The sequence below is a fragment of the Chinchilla lanigera genome, unplaced genomic scaffold, assembly GCF_000276665.1.
Source record: "Chinchilla lanigera isolate Chin_1 unplaced genomic scaffold, ChiLan1.0 scaffold00030, whole genome shotgun sequence".
NCBI classification, from domain to species: domain Eukaryota; kingdom Metazoa; phylum Chordata; class Mammalia; order Rodentia; family Chinchillidae; genus Chinchilla; species Chinchilla lanigera.
In genome coordinates, this window is record NW_004955431.1 from 21,146,753 (window position 1) to 21,157,764 (window position 11,012).

Here is an 11,012-nt window from a genome sequence, read left to right on the forward strand (position 1 = left end):
AATCCTTTTTTTTTTTTTGCTTCAGAATTCACTGCAGGTTTGGAAAGCCTATACCACTACAAGATTTTAAATATGTTTTTCTAGTATCGTGAAGTGTGTGGGGAAAGAGATTTCCAGGCAGAGAATACCCTGAGCGAAGGCTCGAGGAGGTAGTGTGTTTGAAGGCTGGAAGGGTTTAATAAGGAGGAACCTGGTGGTAGAAAAGGTGGAAGAGTCTTAAAGGGTGTAGATCATGTAAAGCGTTCTAAGCCATTTTGAAGACTAAAATTTTCTGAGACTGAACCTTCCTTACTATAGTAGTGCTATTGTGTCATAGTTACTTTCAAAATATGCATCTTTGGTTGAGAAACATACTTATGAATATTTAGTATTAAGAGGAAAACCTTCACATCTGTTATTGATATAATATCCATTAATGTGCTTAACATTCAAAATGTCCTTTATCAGAGTTGAAACAACCACACTTGTTTCCTCAGTTGTTACAGTTCTAAGCATCTGAAATCTACATGACCCTTTTTTATGTGAAGTTGCCTATTATGCTATTGAGCAGAACATTTAATCAGCAAAAAGTCAGTTCTTCAAGCTGAGATTATTTTTAACAACAGCACACAAAACAAAGACTAGCTCTGTGTTTTGCTTACTTGGATCCAAACATAAATTTAAAATCCTCTGTCATTTTCAATTTTCAAGTTTTTCTTGTGCAAAAATACCTAAAGGCACGCAGGCAAATATAGCAGAGTCACAAATCATGGCTTTGTTGAAAACTGACCTAGTTGACCAGATAAGTCAGCTCACTGGGAAAACTGTAAACTCTGTTGAAAAATCAAATATCCCAAGAGGAATAAACAGAGAAAAAAATATACATTTATAGCTGAGAGAAGCAGAATTAGCAAGGCGTTCGGCACTATGTTATAAATGAAACTTTCCAAACAACGTTTTGTGACAAAGCTTTGGCTTTTGATTCTGGAATGCACCTTTAAGGCTGCACACAAATATTTTCATTTCTAGTAAGAAGACAGAGAGAGATGTGAGTAAGAAATATGTATTCCTGCCATTAGGAATTCTATATCCTTTTTTTGGTATTGTTTGTAGCTCTTTAGAACAGATTCAATAATTTGTACTTAGCATAAAATAAATGCTCCAAGCTACCATGGATATGATAGTGCTTCAACTCAAATCTGACTCAAGGAAATTGATTTAGAAGTAGTTTTTTATGGTACAATTTTTTAATCTCTTATAGTATCTTCTCATTCTGTTCTTTACCCATCACCTTTGTAACAAGAGAGTTAAAATATTTCTGGTGATTATTTTTTTTGTGTGAAATAATGCCATCTTTTGATTCTATGAGTATATTCAGGCTTATATTTAGAACACTTAATTAAATTTCACCCAACAGTAATTCTGTTTTTCAAACACATAAACATAGAAAAGCAACTTAAGAAATTAGTTGGTATAACAGGAAGAACCTAAGAAATAATTGGTATATATTTTATAAATCAGTAGTATGAAAAGCTATTTTATTCCTGAAGGATTAATAACTCATACTTGACAGAGAAGAACTGGGCAGATCCACATGTCTTTATTTCTTTACTTCCATTAAAATGTGAAGACTCTAGGGGCTGGGGATTTAGCTCAGTGGCAAAAGCGCCTGCCTGGCAAGCGCAAGGTCATGAGTTCGGTTCCTGGTACCGGAGAAAAACCAAAAAAAAAAAAAAAAAAAAAAAGTGAAGACTCTAGGATTAGCCTGTTGAAGTCCTTAACAGTGTAAATCAAAATACTGGAGACAGGGGCTGGGGATTTAGCTCAGCAGCACAGCGCCTGCCTGGCAAGTGCAAGGTTGTGAGTTTGATTCCTGGTACTGGAAAAAAAAAGAAAAGAAAAGAAAAGAAAAAAAATATCGGAGACATCTTGCTTGATTCTTCTTCCTGACTTTACTTTCCCTAAAGTCCTGGCACTTTCTCTATAATACTATCTCCCCTACCTCCCAAGACCTTTTTGTATTAAGTGTTGTCATTGTAGATATTAAGTAAATTTAAAAATTAATGTTACTATAATCTTTCTATAGTTATGGGCTCTCTGGGACTTTTTGGGTTTTGATTAAAAGGAAAACATGAAAATAAAAGAAAAGCAGGATAAGACAAAATGAGAATGAAAGACATAATAAAAAATTAAGCAGAGAAAAACTTCAAAATGGATAGTTAACATAGAATTTTATGAAAGAAAATTATATATTTTAATATATGAAATACAAAATTATAGCTGTCTATTTTTCAAGTTTGGACATATAGGCTTCATTTTTTAAATTGTGGTAAATATTGCAGTTAAGTGCCAGTGTGTCTATTATATAGTTCCGTTTAATATTTCTTATTAGCTTTCTACAGAAAGGGGACATAAATGTAGTCTTTAGCTATTAGTTATTCATACCTGAAATAAAGGTGTTGAATTTCTGAGTCCTTAGTGTAACACTTTTCTGCATTTGAATAATAAGTTCACTGAAGTCACATTTAAGAATTTATTCGTTCAATGAGTGATGTTTCTTCAATTTGGAGTTTCACACAGGTCTTCTTGTAAAAGATCAGTGTCAGAAAAAGAATTAAAATTTAGGAATTTTGATTTTGAAAACATCATATGTGAAATACCTTAATAGACTGAACCAAACTTTATCTAACCCAATATTTGGTTGCTAAAGTATTTTGGAACATGGTTGCTGTTCGAAATAGCATTTCTGAAAGTATGTACTACATTGAAAGGAACAGTTCATGCTTATATTGTTTGATTAGTTTTATGTGCCTGTATCTGGTAATCTGAGCAACTACTTTGAAGATAACAATCTGCAATATAATAATCGTTGTTAATTTCCTAAAAAAAGCATGTACATATAGCCTTTTCATCAACTACCATGGACCTAATGTTTGATAAGTTTTAAGAATGTCTCATAAGCTTATATACTTTCAACTTACACTATTATGAAAGACTGAAGTCTCTTTTGCTCCAGAATTACCTTTTCATTACTTTGAAATAAGTAAAATATGTCCATGTTAACATCATAATTTAGAAGAAAGGATGTCAGAAAAACTGGATTTTAGTCCTGGGATTGTCCTTAATTAATTATATAACCTTTATTAAAGATCAAACTTCTCTGGATATTATTTTATTCTCATTTACCTAAACATTATTAGTAAATATTCCTGAAGTAGTTGCTTATTCTAAGTCTAATAGAATCCACCATCACAGTCTTGTTTGCCTTTGTTGGTTTCTACATGATTTGATAGATTTGGATGTATGTTTTATAATTATTTCTTGTCAGATAATGAATTACCAATTATTTAATTCTTCCTTCCTCTAATTTTAAAAGTATTATTTCTGTTCATTTAGTCATTTAGTCATGTAAATTGTACCTCTCTAATCTTTATTAAAATAGAGTTGGTGAGGTAGTAGCAGAAGGTACTGTAGCCTTGTGCATATGTACTGTGATCAGATAAGACTGGGCACATTCAGGGTGGTATGACTGTAGATAGTACTGTGATCTTATATACATGTAAGATCATATTTTATTTCAGCTAATTTTTTTTGTTTTGTTTTTTTTCCTGTACCAGGAATTGAACTCACGACCTTGCGCTTGCCAGGCAGGTGCTGTGCCGCTGAGCTAAATCCCCAGCCCCTACAGCTAATTTTTTTAAATGCCTATATTTCAAAGCTTTTTAGCTGTCATATTTCAAAATGCTTTTTAAACCAACCTCTGCCTCTGGACGAGACTATTCCTAGGCTCTTTACTGCTCGATATCTTCTGGGACAAATTTCACAACCTACCTCTCATCTTGAGGAAGTTCTTATAAATAACTTGAATCTTGGTTTCTGCAATTTAAGTTGAATTTATATACTTTTTTCTGTAAAGATGGGAATAGCTGCAAACTGGAAGTGATGCTTTTGTATGAGGGCTAATACTGAAAATTGCAGAAAAATTATTTTCAGTCTAACATTATTTTTAACTTATATATCAAACTCACTGAATTTCATTTCAATATTCATGTCTCAGGAGATGCCATATTTTAAAGCCCAAATAAAATAATATGGTAATTACATATCTAATATTAATGTTTGTTTTATCTGTTACTGTTTAGCAGTTGTAAATGAGGTACTAAAATGAAAAATGAGTTCTTGAGGAAAGTGAGCAAATACGAGGTCCTCTTCCCCACACACTGACACATTCGACTTGGTCTCTGATCTTGCTTGTAAGGAATTTGTTGGGTAAATGTCTAGAGGAGATGGGATGGTCTTCAGATTGTACCAGCCTAGCTATCATTGCTAACCCACTGGTGCAAGTTCTGGAGGTAAAAATGATCTTGAACCACCCTCTAAAATTGAAGAATATATAAAAAAAAGAAAAATGAATGCTTAAAACCTGTTTGAGAAATTTAGAAGGTTTATGTTTCATATGATACATTCATGGGACTGAGTTTTTGCCTATATTTTGTATATTTTATCTCATTATTTTATTTGTTTTGTTTTGTGGTGCTGGAAATAAAACTCAGAGCCTTGAGTATGCAAGCATTCTACCACTTAGCTACAAATTTGTCCCATCTCATTATTTGTCATATTGTGTAACTAATTTATCCATAAGTTGTGAGAATAGAAAACTCTCCTTTTGTGCAATTTGTAATTGCTAAATTGTGGAAGCAACCCAAATGTCCATCCACTGAGCACTGGATAAAAAAATTGTGGTACTTTTATATAATAGAATATTACTCAGCTACAAAGAAGATAAACTCAAGGCTTTTATAAGTAAATAGTCACAACTACAGACCATAATCATAAGTGAAATAAAACAGACCTCCATGTGTAAGCAATGTATTGCCTCACTAGTGTAAGAACCTGAAAGAGTGAATAAAAATTAGAAGGTATGACAGACATTGTGAAATGAAAGGAAAATGCTCACAAGTAAAGAGCAACTGGGGTGAGGGAAAAGAGAAAAGAAAGAAGGGGAAATTATGTATGTATGTATATACAGGATAGCTAACATAGTTGTACTACTGACTTCTATCACTTTACTGAAGGGAACAGTTAATGATTAATTATTCAATCAATCTTGCATATCTCTGTTTGTTTTCCTGAGAAACCACTTTGAAGATATCAATATGTAATACAACAACCACTGTTAATTTCCTACCACTTTGTCTGTAACTCTGTATTGTGTGTATTGTTCTTATGCTGTTTTGTAAATGGATGTCTGTTAGTATGTTTTCCTTCTTTTATTCTTAAGAAGACTGTGCTTTTGTATAAACTTTTAACAGATTTCAGTGTGTATAGTTTGGGTGCATAAGCTAAGAACTGTGCAAGGATGAGGAGGAAGAGGAAAGCATACTCCCTTCCCTCAAGGAGCTGCCGGTCTTACTGGGGTGAAGAGTCTTAAAACTGTAATTCTGTAGATAGTGTATATGTACTAAGATATTTAATGTGAATTTCATTTTGCATTTTAAAGATTAATGCAGAAAATTACTTTATGCAAATCTGTTAACTAAGATACTCTAAAGTGTCCAATTGTTTCTAATTTCTGTTTCTTGGCTTTGAAGGTTCAGCAGTATTCTGAAAAATCCTCCCTCTTACAGCTTTCAAAAGTTTATGAAAATGCCTTAGAAAGACAATGCAGTGAAGTTACAAACCAAAGAAATATGTTTCTCCAAACCTTTGTAAGTCTAACCACTTAGAAAACTCCATTTCAATAAACCTGTCAAAATTATTTAAATATACTTCGTGTACATTTAGAAAATTATCCACATGCATATTGGCAGATAGTACTATACAGATGAGGAAAGTATGAAGTGCTATTTAAAACTAATTGGTAGAGAAATATAGTTTGAAAGAATTCTATTGACGGGTGTAAAATAGAAATTATTTGCAATTGTAATAAGCCTATAATAAAGGTTAACAACTGATTTTAATTCCTTTGGCTTTAATTCTTTAGTTTTAATGCTTTGAAAGGTTCATGCTTTAGGCATATTTATGGCTGTGGGTAAAAGTGTGGATATTGTTTTATCTTTTTATTTTAAGTCAAGACCAACAAATTGAGTGGCAGTGCCAGTTGGGAGATAAGACTTGTGATTAGGTATCATTTAAAAAAAACACATTTAAAGATATTAAAAGTATAGTTCAGAAGTCAGAGGCAAAAGATGTGATTTTGAATGATATGAGAAGTTTCTGAATGTGGTCCATAATTAGTTGACATCCCTTAGAAAAAATAAAAAAAAATAATGATTTTTAAGTAATTGTATTGTCAAAAAGTTTAGGCTTTTGTATTCGCAAAAGTTTTGAAAATGGTCATTTTCACACCATGTTGTTATTTCATAAAATACAAACAATTGCTTAGAACTGATTTTGAAGTGAATATATAATTGTACCTTCATTAATCTGCATTTAAAAATATTTCTCAGGATATCCTTGTTTGTTGATTTTTCTGTTTTTTCTTGCAAAGCTATATTATTTTGAATGTAATTTTTAATTTCCAAGATTGGGCATTATTTTGCCACCTAATTTTATATTGTAATGCCAGAATAGCATGAGTGATTATAAAGTTTAATTCACAAATAAACACAGGTACAGTAATGAGTGATAGAATTTCTATCATAGTTATTGAAAAACTTTAAGGATAAATCTTTCATCTGAAGATAGTTTATTGTCATTTTAGCTTCAGTTTTTTAGTAGTATTACTGAGAAATGAAGTATTTTGTAGTATAATTTTATACTTTCATTGTTAATAATTCCAAATGACTATATTTTAAATCAGAAAAGAGAAATATTACTGGAAGTAATACCTGTATTTGATCTATGTTTTTGTTTTTTCAGGCAGCTATGAAGAAAAAAGTGATAGAAGAGGAAGAAAAATTTATTAAGGAAATTACAGACTTTAATAATGAGTATGAAATAGCAAAGAAAAGAGAGCTTTTGATGAAAGAAAATGTCAAGATTGAAATATCTGACTTAGAAAACCAGGCAAACATTTTAAAAAGAGGTATGAATACATAGTACCACCTTATTTGAATGGAATTAATAAAAATAATTTATTTTGAATGAATGAATTTTCCATAAATTTAACCTTTTTAACAGATTGTGTTATTACATAATTATGTCTCTCACTTTAATTTTAATTGTCCTAATGAATTAATGAAAGTGTACTTTTTATTGTAAATAGTACCAAATTCTTTAGTAGTGCATGTAGCACAAGCATTTAGTCATTTGTTCAATATAGATTTTGCTATGTTATGTCATAGGTACTGTGCTAGGTCATGTGGATATGAAACTAAAAGTGGAAGAAACAAACCCATAGCAGGTATCTACAGTGTAATGTGATGGATGCTGTATTACTGGTTAGAAATGGTGTTATCAATCTCATTTTACTATCAAACCAACATGAACTGGGAAGTAAAGTTACATAATGATGTAAATTGCATTTCGGGAATACTAGTTTGCAAGTTATTGCACTGTGTAATAAAATGCTTAATTAAAGCAATGGCCAAAGAGAGGAGGGAGTGAATTAAATGTTAATGAAGAACAACAGGACTTTATTATTGATTAATGTAGACAGAAATAAGGAAAATAAACAACAAATCATTAGTTTAAGCTTAAAAGTTTAGCATCTCTTCATCTAAATCAGGTCCAGATGAAGCTCCTTGATTGTCATTCCTTGTGCAATTCATTGAGTGTATTTCCTATTGATCTGAAGATTTCAAAGTAAAAGCACTAGTTTTCCCCTCACATGCAATATACTGTGGTAACATAGGCGTAAGCTAATTACTAGAGACATCTGTTCAAAAAGCTGGAATACACTGGTATTATTACTCCATAGCAATTCTGAAATCCAGCTATAGAAATATTGAAATTACCTGATTAGGACTAAGTTTTGGTCTTACTTAGTAATAATTTTCCATGACTCTTAGGTCCATCTTCTGTGCTCCTGGCTTTTTACTCTAGAGTCTTTTTTTTTTTTTTAATAAAAGATAGCTCTTGTTTGCAGCTACTACTTTTCTCAGCCAGATTTTGTATTGTAGAACTTTGGATACCTAAGTGCTCCTTTTTAACTTTTTACTACCTATCCATTTCAATTCAAACTCAGTATGTTTAGGGAAACACAGTTCTCAAAAAACTATGCATCTCACATGATTCTTATTGGGTTATATTCCATTAGGAATAATGGGCTTCTGCTGAATCTCCCGAGAAACACTTTCCTTACATTTCTTAATGGTCTTCTAGTTTGATTTAATGGTTTTTCTGAGGCACCACCTGGATTTTTATCCAGTCAAAGGAAGAGATTTCAAATTTACATCACAGAGTTTGTCTTTAAAGTGTGGGTACCCAGGAAGACTAAGGGTTTTATCTTTTCCCTCAGACATTTCTTATGGGTGAGAATCCTAAGAAGAGGGATTCTTGTAGAATAGCTACCACAGGTGTTTATTTTTTAATTCCTAGGACAATTAATATGAAGAATATATAGCTAAAAGCACAATGTATAAATTTAAGAGAATCTTACAAATATTTATGTAGTCTGAATTAAAGTGAGAAAAGTAGAATATTTGCAATAAGTCACAGAGAATATATAGACAAAAATAATAAAATAGGATCCCTAACTCTGTGTCGATAATTACATTAAATATTAATGGACTAATTATTATTAAAAGACATAAAAGAATGATGCAAAAAGTCAGTTATATATTGTCTTGAAAAGAGTCTAAAGAAACTTTAAAGATACAATGAGGTTGAAACCAAATAGGTAAAAAAAGTATGTTCTATGCAAACAATAAACATAAAAAGGTTAAAGGGCCTGTTTACTATCAAATATAATGGAATTTAAGGTACAGAGTATCACCAAAGATAAAGAGGAGAATTTTATAATGAAAAGGTCAATTTTCAAATAAGTTAAAACAATGGAAATCATACATAGTATACCTTCTAACCATTAAGAAAATCAAAAAAATCATTCTGGTGAAGAAAAAAGATAATCTTTTTTTTTCATTTTTCTGTTTTTTTCATTTTTGAGATGGGAAATATTTGAATGTATTTAAATAGTGATAGGCTAGAGTCAGTAGAGACACAGAGTTGAAGATTCAGAAAAGAAGCAAAATTTTTGGAATGGATAGAAAATGGTATGCCAATGATAGGACCAATAGTGGTGTTTTGAGAAGAAAACAAAATAACATCAGGAAACAACCTATTTGACTATCAGTAGGAGATTCCATTTGCGTTTCCATGTTCTTATACTTTTATGAATATATTTGCATGTGAAGATTTAATGAAATTGCAATGTCAAAGAAAATTATTGAGCCTGAATGATAAATTAAGCATCTTGAATTACTGAACTATTTTTCCTACCAAAAATAGAGTGCCTATTGTCTTATGTTATTATTCCAAACTGTTACTGATCTGAGTATTATCAGTAATTTCAGTCTTTGCCAATATGACAAAGAAATATATTCTTGATTTAAATAGCCTTTCCATAATTGTACCTGAAGTTAAATTTACTTCTCTGAGTTTGTTGACCATTTCTATTTCCTTCTCTGTGAACAGAATTGGTTCATATTTTTTATCTGTTTTTTGTTATTGCTGACTTACTTGAGTTTTTTGTAATTTTAGGAAGTTAGTCCTTTGTCATGTTATAAGTATTGTTTCCTAGTTTATTGTTTACTCTTTGACTTTATTTAGAGCATGTGTATATTTAAAAATCACATATAAATATAAAAGCCTTGCTGTTTGGACTTTAGCTTAGTGGTAGAGTGCTTGTGTGGCTAACTAGCACAAGAGCCTGGGTTCAAGCTTTAGCACCAAAAAGTATAAAAAAAAAAGATTGTAGTCACTCTAATCAGTATTTTCCTTATAGCTTCAAGTTTTACCTCCAATTTAGAAAGGCTTTCTCTGTATAAAATTAGTTAAGAAAAAATTTACCTATTTTTACTTCTGGCAATTTTCTATTTTATTTTCCATCTATAATTTGTTTAGGTGTAACCTGTTAGAAATCCAACTGTATTTTTTTCCAAGTTGTTGGTCAGTTTTTAAACACTGTTATATATCTCATATTGTTGAACACTGTTTTATAATTCATATTGTTTAACATTGTTATATAATTCATCTTTTTTCTAATAAATTTGAAATTATACCTTTGTCATATGTTAAATTCATACATATGCCAGTTTGTATATCTTTCTGTTGCTCTATTTTCTCTATTTTGTTGTTTAATTATTTTAGTTTCATAGTGTGGTTTGTTTCAAGTGAGACAATCCTTTCTTCTTGATTTTCAGTATTGATTCTCTGGTGTTTATTTTCCTACATAAAAGTTAAATTTTATTTGTCAAGTTCCAAAGAACATGTACTTTACTTAGTTGTATTAAATTTTAATGAATTTAGGGAGATGGATACCTTCCCAATCTTGAATCTTCCTATTCCAAAAACAAGGTATGTTTCAATTGTCTTTGCCTTTTTATTGTTACTAGTTCTCTAAATGTTAGTATTATAAATGAACTATTTCCTTTTATTAAATTTTCTTTTTTATGAGTACAATTTGCAGAACATGATATTTACATTCATCTAAGGGAGTAGGTACAGGTACTTAGTGTATTTTATTTCTTTTTATTCTCCTTCCCCTCCACATTCTCCTGCCACTGTACATCTTTAGATACCAGCCCCATTTACACTTTTTATTAGTTCTTGTTTGTGATACATACAGGTAATTGCTAAATGTACATGACACATTTTAAATCCTTTTATGCCCCTGCAACTCTTGGTCCTCTTCCCGTTTGAAAAGGTCTATCTCCCTGTTTCCTTTCCTCAGTTCTTCATTTTGTTCTTCTCTATATTTGTACTTCATTATTTTTTTATGAGAGAAGCCATATGGTATTTAAGTTTGTGTGTTTGATTTATTTCACTTAATATTATGTTTTCAAGGTGACTCCATTTTCTTTTTATTTATTTATTTATTTATTTTTATTTTAAAGATAAAAGGAGGGAAACATTAACAGACATACAACATT

At 30.9% G+C, this 11,012-nt stretch overlaps 1 protein-coding gene across 6 annotated transcripts in view; it reads left to right on the plus strand.

Annotated features, from left to right (window-relative positions):
- The window catches only part of Ccdc172 (coiled-coil domain containing 172), a 94,458-nt gene that overhangs the window by 47,278 nt on the left and 36,168 nt on the right, over positions 1-11,012 (plus strand). For all 6 annotated transcript variants that reach the window (XR_001234579.1, XR_001234580.1, XM_013515753.1 and 3 more), the window contains 2 exons: positions 5,571-5,687; positions 6,841-7,006. Coding sequence is in view for 4 of the 6 variants with exons in the window: in XM_013515753.1 (XP_013371207.1) it covers positions 5,571-5,687; positions 6,841-7,006 (283 nt within the window). In the remaining 2 variants the exon portion in view is untranslated. The remainder of the gene's footprint in view (positions 1-5,570; positions 5,688-6,840; positions 7,007-11,012) is intronic.